The sequence below is a fragment of the Scyliorhinus torazame genome, chromosome 16 (assembly GCF_047496885.1).
Source record: "Scyliorhinus torazame isolate Kashiwa2021f chromosome 16, sScyTor2.1, whole genome shotgun sequence".
NCBI lineage: Eukaryota > Metazoa > Chordata > Chondrichthyes > Carcharhiniformes > Scyliorhinidae > Scyliorhinus > Scyliorhinus torazame.
In genome coordinates, this window is record NC_092722.1 from 21,381,455 (window position 1) to 21,396,715 (window position 15,261).

General features: G+C 46.9%; 2 protein-coding genes across 3 annotated transcripts in view; one reads left to right on the forward strand and one right to left on the reverse strand.

The window, feature by feature from the left end:
* rer1 (retention in endoplasmic reticulum sorting receptor 1) overlaps positions 1-4,743 on the forward strand; it is a 44,409-nt gene extending 39,666 nt beyond the window's left edge. For both annotated transcript variants that reach the window (XM_072478057.1, XM_072478058.1), the window contains one exon: positions 647-4,743. In XM_072478057.1, coding sequence (XP_072334158.1) covers positions 647-736 — 90 coding nt within the window. In that variant the 3' untranslated portion in view covers positions 737-4,743. The remainder of the gene's footprint in view (positions 1-646) is intronic.
* Positions 4,580-14,161, reverse strand: pex10 (peroxisomal biogenesis factor 10). The gene is made up of 7 exons (XM_072478056.1): positions 13,940-14,161; positions 12,820-12,939; positions 11,335-11,415; positions 9,442-9,839; positions 9,014-9,189; positions 6,471-6,603; positions 4,580-5,722 (listed from the first exon to the last, which is right to left on the reverse strand). The coding sequence occupies exons 2-7, from the start codon at positions 12,929-12,931 to the stop codon at positions 5,654-5,656; spliced, it is 969 nt and encodes a 322-aa protein (XP_072334157.1). The 5' UTR covers positions 12,932-12,939; positions 13,940-14,161; the 3' UTR covers positions 4,580-5,653.
* Between the last annotated feature and the right edge of the window lie 1,100 nt (positions 14,162-15,261).

The window sequence follows — 15,261 nt, forward strand, 5'->3', positions numbered from 1 at the left end:
CCTGAAGACACTAACAAGCTTGTTCTCACACCATGGGGTCTAAAACCTAATTACTTTTCTGTGCTTTATTTTATATTTATGCATCAGGATTTTTGTGAGGTACAAGGAATTGGGATACAGGAGTCTTTTCACCTTGAGAGACTGCTTTCACATCCATCCCGACAGGATGGGATGTTGATCCTCCAAGTCTGCCGAGTGTGCAGATCCTGATGGGAATTAATTTAGGTCCAAGTCAACGGCAAAAGGTTCCTACAAGCTAGCACAAATGGGCTCTTGTTAATGTTGGGTCATTTGAGGTTGGGTCACATAAGCCAGAAGGCTGTAGGTCAGTGCATCGGTCAGCGCTGAGCTGGTATCGTACCGAGCGGGTCCGGGGGGTGGGGGGGATGGCGGGCGAGGAAAGATTTTTTTTTTTTAAACCAGCCTGTGATCCCACTGCTGAGCACTATCCAATAACCAATGATCCAGTGATGCCCATCAAAGTCGAGCAGTCTATTAGCAGCCACTGCCTCACATTGAGAGGAGGCATTTTGGGGAGGTTCTCGATGGTATCCATTACCCACATAACCGTACTTATGGGATGGTGCTGTGTGTGAATTGTGTGTCAGTATTGTTCAGTAATTTTTCTTTTATCCTTTTTCAACAGCACATGATCAAGTATAGGTATTTACCGTTCACACATGGGAAAAGGACGTACAAGGGGAAAGAGGATTCTGCGAAACCGTTTGCCAGTTAGAGAAAGTGCTGCTCGGCACTCCTGGATTATCTTCTCCTCTTCCCCTTTATATGTACACATTGGACAATAATCACAACAGTGACATGACTTTATTATTATCATGTTTGCTCCAGGCCTTTCTGAAGGGTACATTTTAGAAGGTGATTTAGATTTGAGATTTTTTTGGCGCAGAGACACTGTCTTTATAATATGATATATATGCAGACTTTTTTCCCAGACCATTTTGATTTAATTTATAGGTGACTTCATTTAAGTTTCCCTTTAATTGTATTGCCAGTTGCTTCAACTGTACTTCCTCCTTTATGTCTTTGGAAAAGAATAATTAAAATATCAAACCGGTTCCATACTTGGATAATTAGATTATTTGCTGAGTCCCCAAGTTATTAAGGCTTTTGGCAAGAAACTGCTGCAGTATTAAGATACAACATTGTCAAAGTAGTTGGTATGCATTAGTCGGGGAAGGAATGGCTATTTACTGCGGTTTCAGCATCCAATGAAATTTTGGCAGCTCAGTTTTTATATTGAGGTCTCTTTGTAGGGGTTGGGGAGAGCAATCGAGGTTGCGATGGGAGGATTTCGGAGAATGTAAGGAAAGCCGGTTGCAAGAAAACCTCAGACATACGGCTGTTGAAACTAAAATGCTCGCTTTTGATGGCTGCAGAATCAAACAGCTTGAAGATGGGGATCAGGCACCCCTGTCCAACACCACCCTACCCCGCATTTTTAAATCCAGAATCAACTTTAAGGACATTGGCATCTACTTCCTGAGAACTGGAATTGTGCTCTGGATTTATCAGGTAGACGCTAACAGGAGGGAAATCACATTTTGATCATAAAATTTTCTGATGAGTTCAAGATGCTGAGCTTTTAACTTTGGATTGTAACAAGGTACCAAGAATTACAAGTGAACGCTTGAGAATATGCTTTTTTCTGTTTTTGTATAAACTGCTGAAGCTCAACAGTTTTCATGTATGCAAAGGGAAGGAGGCAGCTTTAAGGTACAATGGAGTTGTAGGCAAATATGTTTACATCAAATAGCAAGCCCACTATAATAGGAACTGGGGGGAGAAGAAAACTGATGGATGTTATCATAAAATAAAGTACAAGTACTCTGAGGAGCAGTAAGTGCAAACTAAAGAGATGTTAGAAATGCTCCAGAACAGATCTGTAGACATTAAACCAGTTCAATCACTCATCGGAGAATCTTTAAAACTAAAAGTTATGATGGACGCTAATTTGAGCCTCCAGTTGCAGTGATGTGGTGAAATTGGGCATTTGTGTATTATACATAGGTCCATAGTGGATAGCTAGAATTATATAATGGTGGGTTATGAAAGAGCAGCTAGGAGAGTTTGCTGTGATTGGATTATGCTGTGGAAATTGGAGCTGCACTGATGCCAGCTGAGGCAGCGTTCTAGGGCGAAGCAGAAGCTGGGGCCCTGCCTGCAGTCGACCGACACCCAGCTGCGAAATAAATATTGGGCCTGACGTTTCCCTGTTCAGATAGCTGGCTGAGACTCTCATGAAGCCAGGCTACTTTGGATGAGACGTTAAAGGCCTGATAGACATGAATGAATGGTCAGTATATCACAACACATTGATGACGGGGGGGGGGGGGGGGGAGAAAAGAGTGAAAAGGAACAAGCAGCTTGTATGTCATTGGCCAATATGATTTTAAACTTTCCAGCGGGTTGTGACTTGCTGCTAGCCAGGTGGGCTAATCTACTCCATGTCCTGATTTATATCCTTAAACTAACCGATTAGAAGCATTCTTGGGGCTGTATGTGTGTGTGTGTGGAGGAGGGGCCTGGGAGAGTGCAGGTTCTTCCTGCTCCCTCCAACCTCAACACTTTGATTCTATGGGAGGTTTAACCTCGCAACCCTTGGGGATTGCCGACCGAGTGTAGACCAGATGCATTTTTAAATAAAAATCAGCCATTCAGAAAATAAATCAGCACATATGAAAGCCCTTGTCCTTTAGGATGTCTCATTGTCTGTGAGAAACATGTAAATAAAACTTGCTTGTCCTGTGATACATGCCATTCAGTTTAACCCATCTTATTTAAGAATGAGTTTGACTTTCCATTCCATATTTTAGTTATTGTATTCAATGGAAGACGCATTACAGTGAACCTGAGGGCACCTAATGAGTTTACAGCTGGGAGCACAAATAACACTACAATGTAAAGTGCCCGTGCTTTCCCCAGAACGTTGGTAGATTACTATAATTCCTGGTTTCCCATTACTTAAAATGATGCCAATCTCCCCGGTCTCCAATGATGCTTTTCTTAAACAATGCATTTTATTCTAATTGTGTTAAAAGTGATTTCAAACTGGAGGGAGATTTATGTTGGCACTATTAACTTTTCCCACATAATTTCTTTCTTCACCTTCCATCCAACATGTAGGGTAAAAGACACATACTTGAATCTGGTGCTATAGCTTGAGAGAGTTGCCAAGTGCAGCATACCAGGAATGCCCCTGTTTGCTAGTCAGGGCAGCCCCACACTCTGCATTTTTGTTTGACTTGGGAGTGCATTTCCTATATATATTATATATATAATAGATATATTTTTAAACTTTGAATCACAGCAGGAGTGTGATGTGCAGGAACTGATACAATTAGAATAGGCATAGAGTCAGTGCTAAGACTGGTGCCCAGTTATACCAATTCCTACTGCACTTGTCCACTGTTAGCTTGACCTTTTTAGGCAGGGGTCCGCTTTGCATTGCCAATGGTTCTGGGTCGCAGGAGGCAGGGACAGAATCAGCTCGGATTCCTGATCGCCATCAGAGGATCCCTGCTTAAAGGTGCACATTTGTGAGTGTTTTGTCAGACTCTTATGCATTACTCTCCTTCCTCCACCCTACCCCCACAGGGGATTACAGACTTAGTGGAGACTGAAACTGGAAAGATTACCACTGGGTGAAAGGCAGCATGAGTCAGCACACCAGGAACTAAAGGGGAACAAAACAGAAATAGGTTCTGGAACCAAGGACCCAAGTGTATTTGAGGAAAAAAAGTTGAAAACTTAGCCATGCTGCTGTGCTCATGTTGTGAACCAGTGTGTGTTTGAGTTGCACAATGCCAGCAGCTATTTAACATGTCATACATTTACTGCGATTGATGGCACCTGATCTTGAACAAACTTTCCACAGCGGGGTGTACCCTATGTCAATGCAGCACTGCTGGGCATGTGGTCCACCCGTTCTCTCCCTCTGATGTCAGGTGAAGCAGCTCCACCAGCACTGTGCTTGTACAGAGATTTTATTTTTTTAAGATTAACCTTGGCTATCTGCTGCTTCACACTGTAAAAATTGTCCACAGTTCTGCTTTCACTTGTATTTCAGTACCAGACCCCTGCAGCATCTAATAATCTTTGTCTGGAGGCAAAATTCCCAGCTTCCCTTAATAGATTAAGTCCCATTTCCCTTTTTATATAAAAATAAAAGCCTCTTTCTGAACTGGGGTTGTATTGAGAATTGGAAATTTAAACCCATGAGGGTGGAATTATTGGTGGTTACAGATCTGTTCACTGGTGGTGGGAATAACTGGGGATGAATTTAAAACATCGCACAGGAAGTGTTTTATGCAGCATTCAAGTTGTTTATTTTAACTTAGAGGGATTGTTGTTCCTGTAGTGTTGTCCCAGTGTGATGTAGGTGAGTTTAAAGCTTTAAAACCAGATTCCGGAGAAAGCAGCCCTTACAATGGTGGATTTATATAATTTTATATAAAAAACAAATCACCAGTCAGTTGTGCAGATGGCACATTTGCTGTATTCTGCAACACCACAAGCGTCTAATTTGCCTTTCTTTAACTAAAAATGTTTCCGTGCTAGGTTTTAAGATGTCCCGATTCTGCATCACAGATGTTATTACTTTTATTTTACTTGTAATAAAGGTGAACAAAATAATTAAATTTGTAATGCTGTTTCTCAGCCCTCTTCCCTCTGGGAACACAAACATGAAATTATTAAATGAATTAAATAAAGTGACTGGCCTGACCACTGAATTCTGATTACTTATTTGCATAGTTAGTTGTTCTCCCCAAAGTATGTTTGAAACTTTGTTAAACAATTCTCGACTTGGCCAGACACATCAGGAAGGTCCCAGGTATGCACTGTGCTAAGCTACAGGAGACAGTGGTGTATTGGTATTGTCACTGGACTAGTAAACCAGGGACCCAAGTTCAAATCCCGGCACTGCAGATGGTGAAATTTAAATTCAATAAATGAAACCATTGTTGTTGTCGTTAAAAACCCATCTGGTTCACCTAATGTCCTTTACAGAAAGAAATCTGCCGTCCTTGCCGGCCTACATGTGACTCCAGACCCACAGCAATTTCGTTGACTCTTAACTGCCCCTTCAAGGGCAATTAGAGATGGGCAATAAGTGCTGGCACAGCCTGCGACGCCCTCATTCCCACTGGAGGGAGGGGACAGAGAATGATAAGCCAGGAGTCCTACATGCTCACCCGAGGCCAGAGCACTGAACTCTTCCAAGGTACTCCATAGTCGAATGATCGTGCAGAGAACGAGTGAGCAATCAGAGATTTGCTGCAGCCAAGGGAACTTGACCACAGGAATAATATCCTCGACAATAGGAAGCAAAGACTTTAGCACAGGCTCGGTTCAAAGTGCGATGTTGAAAGCAGTAATCTTTAGGCCCATTTGTCCAAGTCCAGTTGACTGTTTTGACACAAATCCCTAGAGCGGACACACTGCTGACCCAGTTGTTTCATTCTATCAGCAGACAGCCAGTGTTGTGCTGGATCAGTATCACCCAAATGGCAGTGCAGTCAGCGGATTACCATCCAGGTTCCTCTTTCCTACTTTACAACAGTGATTGCATTTCTAAAATACTTCCACTCGCGGTTACGTGTTTTGGGAAGAGGTTGAGAGAGATGCTTGCATCCTAAATGTAATGACGCAAGTAGATGAGTCGGTGAGGCTGGAACATCTCCCGACAAAGTGGACACTCTGCCTGCAAACAAAATTAAAAACAAATTGACAATTGATCCTGCAGCAATAGGAGGCAGGCTTAATACAGTGCCTCAGAACAGCTGAAAGCTCTACGCATTATGTGCTACTTGGATATGGTGCAATGAGTTAGATTGCTGCATCTTTGCTCCCTATTTAAAGGAACACTGTTCGAAAGACAAAAGCAAAATATCACCGATGCTGGAAATCTGAAATAAAAACACTTAAATGTTGGAAAACCTGAGCAGATCAGGCAGCACCTGTGGAGACTGAAACAGAGTTAACGTTGAGTCCACAAGATCAGGAGCCATACAGACTCGGAACATCAATGCTGTTTCCGCAGGTGCTGCCAGACCTGCTGAGGTTTTCCAGCATTTACGGTTTTTATTGTTTGAAAGGTAATGGGCATGAAGTATTCCTCCTTTTCCCAGGTGTGCACTTCAAATCCATGTCCACAGCGGACATACAACACCCCCACCAAAGGTCTGTACGCTCCTCAAACTCTAGCTTTTTATGCATATCTGATTTTCATCACTCCACCATGGTCAGCCCCAAGCTCTTGAATTCTGTCTTTCTTTAAGACGTTCTTTAAAATATACCCTTTTTAACCAGGCTTTTGGTCACCTGTGCTAATATCGCCTTCACGTTGCTCAGTGTCAAATCTTATTCGGTAACACTCCGCAAAGCACCTTTGGATATTTTACTCTATATTAAAAAGTCCTCCTATAAATGCAAGTTGCTTGTTGTCTCACCTTTGTATTGCACCATTCGGTGATGCACTCCCAGCAAAAGAGGTGTCCGCATGGTGTGGCTGTTGAGTGCCTACGTTCTTCCAAACACAGTATACACCTGGAGCTGCGGACTAAAAGGTCCTGAGAGGAATTTCTATGAGAAGAAAGTAATGCTTTCCATCAGTTGCCAATCTGTTTCTATTCACGTTTTTACTCCTGTAATAAAAAGGAGTCAAATTCCTATATACGTGTCTATGATGGTAATTATCTATGTAAACTTGTCACGCTAATTACATTTTGGAAACAGGAATTGATCTTTTAAAAAAAATACAATGGATGATTTCAAAGTGAGAAACAAATTCTATCTCTGTTCCGAGACCCAGTTACTGAATTTCTCCCCATATAACCCAGGATGATAATAATAACCTTTCGTGTCCAAAACGTTTAAGTGGAGTTACTGGGATAGGGTGGAGGTGTTGGCTTAGGTAGGGTCCTTTTTCCAAGGGCCGGTGCAGACTCGATGGGCCGAATGGCCTCCTTCTGCACTAAATTCTATGATTCTATTGTCACAAGTATGAAGTTACTGTGAAAAGCCCCTAAGTCGCCACTTTCCGCCGCCTGTTCGGGTAAGCTGGTACGGGAATTGAACCCGCGCTGCTGGCCTTGTTCTGCATCACAAACCAGCTGTCTAGCCCACTGAGCTAAACATGATAAGGTCGATTCAGTGTTATCAGTGGTTCGGTGTAGGACTCCTGCCACCAAGACAGACAGCTGGTTGAAGATTCAAGGCCTATTCCAGAGATTTGATCACAATCTAAGCTGCCACTTAATGTAGGGAGGATGCCATCTTTTGAACAAGATTAAACCAAGGCGGTCTACTCAGGTGGATGTAAAAGATCCCTTTGCACACGGGCGAAAAGCAGGGGATGTATCCTAGATATCCCAGCAAATATTTATCCCACAACCAGCAGGTTTTGTGGTTATTGATCTCATTGCTGTTTGTGGGACCTTGTAGTCAAATTGTCTAGTGTTTCCTACATTAGAACATATGGATGGGGGAGGTACCAGAGGACTGGAGAACTGCAAATGTGGTTCCATTGTTTAAAAAGGGATCGAAGTAAATGCCAAATATTTATAGGCCAGTTAGTCTTACGTCAGTGGTGGGCAAATTAGTAGAATCAATCCTGAGAGATAGGATCAACTGTCTCATAGGAAGGCATGGACTACTCCGGAATAGCATGGATTTGTTAAAGGAAGGTCTTGCCTCACAAATTTGATTGAATTCTTTGAGGAAGTGACAAGAAGGATTGATGAAGGTAGTGCAGTGGATGTTGTATATATTAATTTTAGCAAGGCATTTGACAAGGTCCCACATGGCAGATTGGTCAAGACCACCACATGGTCTGGTCTTGACCCAGACTTGCGGGGTACTGGACAGCCTTCTTTGAGGCAATGTAAAGTGGCGGGGATGAGGGTGAAGCCATGCCCGAAATGGCGGTCTTCGGGGTATCAGACCAGCCAGATCTATTCCTGGGGAGGAGGGCGGATGTCCTTGTCTTTGCCTCCCTGATCGCCCACCGTACAATCTTGTTTGGCTGGCGGTCAGCAGCACCACCCAAAGCTGCAGACTGGCTGACCTACCTCTCGGAATCTCTCCAAATGGAGAAAATCAAATTCGCCATCCGAGGGTCAAACGACGGCTTCCACAGAACGTGGGAGCCATTCACCCAATCGTTCCGGGACCTGTTTGTGGCCAACGAACAAGCAGAAGAATAGCCAGGTAGCCAAGAATCAGGGGAAAGTAAGGAGACTTACAAGAATGTTGACAGGGCTAGAAAAGTGTAGCTACGAGGAGAGATTGGGTAGGTTAGGATTGTTTTCCTTGGAACAAAGAAGGCTGAGGGGTGACTTAATTGCGGTGTACAAGATTATGAGGGGAAGAAGATAGAGTGGAGAATTCTCGAACTAGGAGACATTGATTCAAGGTAAGGGGCAAAAGGTGTAGAGGGGACATGAAGAACCTTTTTTACGCAGAGGGCGGTGAGAGTCTGGAATTCGCTGCCCGAGTTGGTGGTGAGACCCTAAATTCTTTTAAAAGGGTACTTGGACCTTAACTGCTCTTGCTCTAAGCTTCAGGGCAGTGGACTGGGTGCAGGAAGGTGGGATTAGAAAGGGCACCGGGTATCCTCGGGTTGGCATGGACAAGATGGGCTGAATGGCCTCCTGTGTTGTAACATTTCTATGGTTCTAACTACACCTCAGAAGTGCCTCACAAAGTATCTGGGGTGGTGTTTTGGATGTCCTCTGATTAAAGGTGGCTATATATAAATAAATATTTCCGTTAATGGTAGTGCCCCAACTGAGATCAACTCACTCCACAGTGACCAGGGATTAAACATGGATTATTTTGGCTGCACCACCCAGTACCAGGCTCGGCACATCATTTTAGCCAGTATTAATGTTAATGAGTGAAGATTTCTGCTTCCTCTAACTGCCTTGATCACACTAATTGGAGCTTTGAACAATATGAATGATGGTCAGCAACGACAGCATTTCCCCCATACCTTGAGCATGGAAGGTTGCGGTGAAGTTTCCACTCATGCCGGGCACGCTGCCTTTGTCGGTAGCTGTTGACCTGCACGGCGACAGTCAGGACCAGCTGCAGCAGCGAAACCTTCCCCAGCAACTCATAGTTCCACCGGAGTCCAACGCTGTCACTGAACAGACCACGCACGCACAGCTACACCGAACAGAAGCAAGAGTCAGTAAACTGCACGGTAAGAATAGCAACACTGAAGTATACACAGACCACACCAATCTATAGTACCCACAGGGGCCTATAACATACACATATTTCTCCAAGGGTTGTTCTTCCTTAGAATATACAGAGGTGTTCTTCCTGTCTACAAAATACAGTTGCTGCTACACTTTATCACACTGGTGCAGTAATGCACTTAAATTATCCCAATGGATTGGCACATCAACAGCTTACGTAGGTGATGCTGGTGAATCTTTTGGCAATGTGGTAGAAAGCTCCTTTGAGGTAGAAGATGCCCAGGTGCAGACGGTGGAGGAAGGAGACTGCCTGTCGGAGGATACAGACGGTCTGCAACAGCACTTTCTTCTGCTGCTCGGTCAGGCCACTGACAGCCCCCTGGAGCCAGTGGAGGATCCCTGGCCTTGCCGGCACCCGTCTGCGCTCTGGTGCTTGGAATCCCTCGCTCTCTGCCTGCAGGTCCTGCTCCAGTCGGTTCAGTCCTCGGTCCAGTAGGTAAGGGACGCAAGTGTGAAGGATGATGAGGGCAGCCCGTCTGGCTGGGGGTGGCACCCGCTGCCCACTGGAGTCCACCTGGACAATGTTAACATACTCTTCACCCAGTGTCTGGTAACCTGCACAGCCAAAGCATCACACTGGTCAGCTGGAAACTCACAATTACATCAACAGAAACTTGCATTTATATAGCACCTTCAAAATAGGGAAAGGTCCGAAGGCGCTTCATGGAGCTAATTACTCTTGAAATTTGCCGTGATGGTGGGACATGTTCAGAGTTCCCTGGCACAGGGCAGCACGGTGACGCAGTGGGTTAGCACTGCGGCCTCACGGCACCAAGGTCCCAGGTTCGATCCCGGCTCTGGGTCACTGTCCATGTGGAGTTTGCACATTCTCCGTGTTTGTGTGGGTTTCGCCCCCTCAGCCCAAATGATGTGCAAGCTAGGTGAACATAGAACATACAGTGCAGAAATAGCCATTCGGCCCATCGAGTCTGCACCTACCCATTTAAGCCCTCACTTCTACCCTATCCCCGTAACCCAATAACCCCCAGGGGCAATTTATCATGGCCAATCCACCTAACCTGCACGTCTTTGGACTGTGGAAGGAAACCGGAGCACCCGGAGGAAACCCACGCACACACGGGGAGAACGTTCAAACTCCGCAGATAGTGACCCAGCGGGGAATCGAACCTGGGACCCTGGCGCTGTGAAGCCACAGTGCTATGTGCTACCCAAGGTGGATTGGCCATGCTAAATTGCCCCTTAATTGGAAAAAAAATGAATTGGGTACTCTAAATTTTTTTTTTTTTAAAAAGAGATCCCTGGCACTGTGCCACACAATGCAAGATGGGTCACAACCCACCCACCGATCATCTCATTGAATGTTGGAATAGGATTGATGGGTTGAATGGCCTGCTTCTGTTTCGATGTCCCTTCCACCCCACAGTGAACACACAACTTCAAGGATAAGGACATCTACCGCAGGCTTTTGATTTGTCTACAATTACACGTGACATGGCTCAGATCAGCACAGATTGCAGTTCGAATCAGGGATGTATCGAGTACTCATCTTAATGCAGTGCTTTCCATGACAACCTAATGGAAACAGCCTGACCTCTCTCTGCTTGACGATGATTCTAACCTGCAGACTGTCTCGAGGCACGTTGCCAGGGTCCTGGTGCCCTAGCAGAGACGAGGCAAAGTCCAGCTCACATCCTCTGGAAATGCAAACAACAGGATCTACCCTGAATTTCCTGACTGAGCTTGGGCAGAGGGTGTTTGATGGGATGAAGCATTGCACCAATGCTAGACACAGAGTCTGTACGTGGGGGAATCGAGGAAGACATGGGCAGGTTACCGGTTAGCGATGGGAAAGCAAAGTGGCCACATACTGGCAGATACTAGAGAGAGGCAGACAAATAAGGGACTCATGAGAAATGTCTGGCCATCATATAACAAATGAAAGCACTTTAAAAAAAGAGAGCAAGACATGGAGCAGAGAGACCTCTGTAGTACGGATTCATGTGATAAACTGAGACTCTTTATTGTTAGCAGATACAACAATGTAACATCCGCTTACAAAAAGTGGTGCCCAGTAATAATGGTGCCTGACCTGCAAAGGTTGTCAGAGAAAAATATGTCAGATCTGCCAGCAACTCAATCTCCTTTCTCCATTCCAGCCATCGCTTAGCACCTGTATAGTAGAGGAAACAGACAAATTAGCTCCATATGTTCCTGGTTTCGGAGAGCAATATTGGTGAATAATGTGGGAGAGGTATGAAATTACCCACAGACAGGAAGAATGGAAATTTTTTTAAGGTAATCAGTCAGCGAATGTTGATATTTCAGAGGAATTTAGGTGTCCTTGTGCACAAATCCAAGTAAACACGCAGGCACAGCGAGCAATTAGGCAAATTGTGCTTCCCACTTATTGCAAAGGGGTTGGAGTATAAGATTAAGGAAGTCTTGCTGCTGTTACAGAAAGCTTCAGTGACACCACACCTGGAGCAACAGGTACAGTTAATGTTCTTTGCCTGAGAGGAAGCGAACAAGGGATTCACTGGACTGATTCCTGGCTTCACAGGACTGTCCAGTTACCGAGAGGCGAGCTGATAGACACGTATTCAATTCTTAAGGGGTATGACAGGATGGATGCTGAGGAGAGGTTCCCCCTGGATGGAGAGTGTAGAACTGGAGATCACCGTGTCCCCGTAAGGAACGGTTGTTCAGCTGGGATGGGGATGAGGAGGAATTTCTTCATTCAGAGGGATGTGAATCGGGCGGCACTGAGGACCCGTGTTCGATCCCGGACCTGGGACACTGTCCATGTGGAGTTTGCATATTCTCCCCGTGTCTGCCTGGGTCTCACCCCCACAACCCAAAGATGTGCAGGGTAGGTGGATTGGCCCCGCTAAATTGCCCCTTAATTGGAAACAATGAATTGGGTACTCTAAATTTAAAAAGAATAGATACTGTGAAGTGGGAGAAGAAAGCGGACAGGATTTGGGGGCAGGTGGAGAGGAAGGCAGTTAAATTGTAAAAATGGGAAAGATAGGAAAACACTCCAGATTCCCCTGGGACACAGGCAGGAGAAGCAGGGAGTCATTTCGTCCAGCAACAACCATTGTCATTTTAAACAGTAATGATGCAAAGAAGACAGCAGTGAAGCTGCACTAACACCGGACAAAGCACAAGACCAGACCTTGGGGGTAGACTGTGTTCTTCGCTCACCCCCCCCAAAACAGATCAGGGGGCTTAGAACAAAATAATCAGTAAAAGGGATCTCAAAGAAAGTTTCTGACACAGGGCATTCAAAGTACAGCCAGGAGGGTCAGGGCCAGGCCCAGCAGTACTCCAACAATTCAAGTCCAAGTGGCTTTTCTTCTTCCCTTTTAGATTTCTCCATGGCTGGTTTGTTTGAACTTTGGGAGCTCAGCTGTGAGAAAAAAATTGTTTTCAGATACACCCTCAAACAGGAGACTGAAAGGTGAGCTGTGCAAACAGGGAGTCATTTTTATATCTCCTGAAGTTCCAGCTTGAAGCAAGTTGTGGGGCGCAGGCCCTCACCCCCACAGTGCACACATTCAGGCAGCCTTACCAGCAAAGATCTGGAATGTCTCGTTGGCGTAGCTCCGCAGAGAGTGCAGGTAGTACTCATCCTTCTGGCTGGAGCGGATCAACTGAGGTTGGTTCACTGGTAAGGCAGGCATCGCAAACCCTGCATTAAAGAACAAGAGCATGAAAACCCGGCACTGCTGTATCTCTAGATGCTGCACCCATGCTCGCAGTACCAACCCCATATCCCCAACTCCCGAGAGCCCCCCACCCAGACTCACCATCTCCCCCAAGAGCCCCCCACCCAGTCTCCCCCGAGAGCCCCCCACCTAGACTCACCGTCTCCCCCGAGAGCCCCCCACCCAGACTCACGACTCCCCGGGACCCCCACCCAGACACACTGTCTCCCCCGTGACCCCCACCCAGGCACACCGTCTCCCCCGTGACCCCACCCAGACTCACCGACTCCCCGGGACCCCCACCCAGACACACTGTCTCCCCCGTGACCCCCACCCAGACACACTGACTCCCCCGTGACCACCACCCAGACACACCGTCTCCCCCGTGACCCCCACCCAGACACACCGTCTCCCCCGTGACCCCCACCCAGACACACCGTCTCCCCCGGGACCCCCACCCAGACACACAGTCTCCCCCGGGACCCCCACCCAGACTCACCGTCTCCTCCGTGACCCCCACCCAGACACACCGTCTCCCCCGGGACCCCCACCCAGACACAGTCTCCCCGGGACCCCCACCCAGACACACTGTCTCCCCCGTGACCCCCACCCAGACACACCGTCTCCCCCGGGACCCCCACCCAGACACACAGTCTCCCCCGTGACCCCCACCCAGACTCACCGTCTCCCCCGGGACCCCCACCCAGACACCGTCTCCCCCGGGACCCCCACCCAGACACAGTCTCCCCCGGGACCCCACCCAGACTCACCGACTCCCCGGGACCCCCACCCAGACACACAGTCTCCCCCGTGACCCCCACCCAGACTCACCGTCTCCCCCGGGACCCCCACCCAGACACACAGTCTCCCCCGGGACCCCCACCCAGACACACAGTCTCCCCCGGGACCCCCACCCAGACACACAGTCTCCCCCGGGACCCCCACCCAGACACAGTCTCCCCCGGGACCCCCACCCAGACTCACATTGGGCGGTGCTGTATTGAGGGCTAGCCCCAATCTGATGGGCCGGGTGGTTTCCGGCTCCTTGCTGATATTCTGGGGCCGCCTCTGACTCTCAGAATAAACCGGGTTTGAAACTCCGGCCCCGCGCTCCCCCGGCAGCGCCGCCCACTGGGCTGCGGCCTGAGGCGGGGAGAGGCCGCAACCTGAGCCTCAAGCTCGGCCTCAGCCGGGAGCAGCTCCGCAGCCCGAACACCGCCAACCCGGAGCTCAACACCGCCACCTGCCGTTCGGAGGAGAGAGAGACCGGATCAGGAATCAACACAGAAACTGAATCAATAAATCAACCAAGACATTAAATCAATAATCAACCCAGAGACCCGATCACGAATCAACCCAGAAACATGATCAGGAATGAACCCAGAGACCGGATCAGTAATCTACCCAGACAGCAAATCAATAAACTACCCAGACAATGGATCAATAATCAACCCAGAGAGCTGATCAATAATCAACCCAGAGAGTGGATCAATAATCAACCCAGAGACTGATCAATAATCAACCCAGAGAGCGGATCAATAATCTACCCAGAGACCGGATCAATAATCAACCCAGAGACTGATCAATAATCAACCCAGAGAGCGGATCAATAATCAACCCAGAGACTGATCAATAATCAACCCAGAGAGTGGATCAATAATCAACCCAGAGACTGATCAATAATCAACCCAGAGACTGATCAATAATCAACCCAGAGAGCGGATCAATAATCTACCCAGAGACCGGATCAATAATCAACCCAGAGACTGATCAATAATCAACCCAGAGAGCGGATAAATAATCAACCCAGAGACTGATCAATAATCAACCCAGAGAGCGGATCAATAATCAACCCAGAGACTGATCAATAATCAACCCAGAGAGCGGATCAATAATCTACCCAGAGACCGGATCAATAATCAACCCAGAGACTGATCAATAATCAACCCAGAGAGTGGATCAATAATCAACCCAGAGACTGATCAATAATCAACCCAGAGAGCGGATCAATAATCTACCCAGAGACCGGATCAATAATCAACCCAGAGACTGATCAATAATCAACCCAGAGAGCAGATCAATAATCAACCCAGAGACTGATCAATAATCAACCCAGAGAGCGGATCAATAATCTACCCAGAGACCGGATCAATAATCAACCCAGAGACTGATCAATAATCAACCCAGAGAGCGAATCAATACTCAACCCAGAGAGTGGATCAATAATCAACCCAGAGAGCGGATAAATAATCAACCCAGAGAGTGGATCAATAATCAACCCAGAGAGCGGATCAATAATCAACCCA

What these genes read in the sequence shown, in the direction of transcription:
- pex10 (XM_072478056.1), bottom strand. Translation starts at nt 12,931, where the DNA reads ATGCCTGCCTTACCAGTGAACCAACCTCAGTTGATCCGCTCCAGCCAG. An exon ending in TTCTCTGACAACCTTTGCAG is followed by an intron (nt 9,840 to 11,334) that starts GTCAGGCACCAT and finishes TTGGCTGTGCAG; the next exon opens with GTTACCAGACACTGGGTGAA. An exon ending in GATTCACCAGCATCACCTAC is followed by an intron (nt 9,190 to 9,441) that starts GTAAGCTGTTGA and finishes TGTTCGGTGTAG; the next exon opens with CTGTGCGTGCGTGGTCTGTT.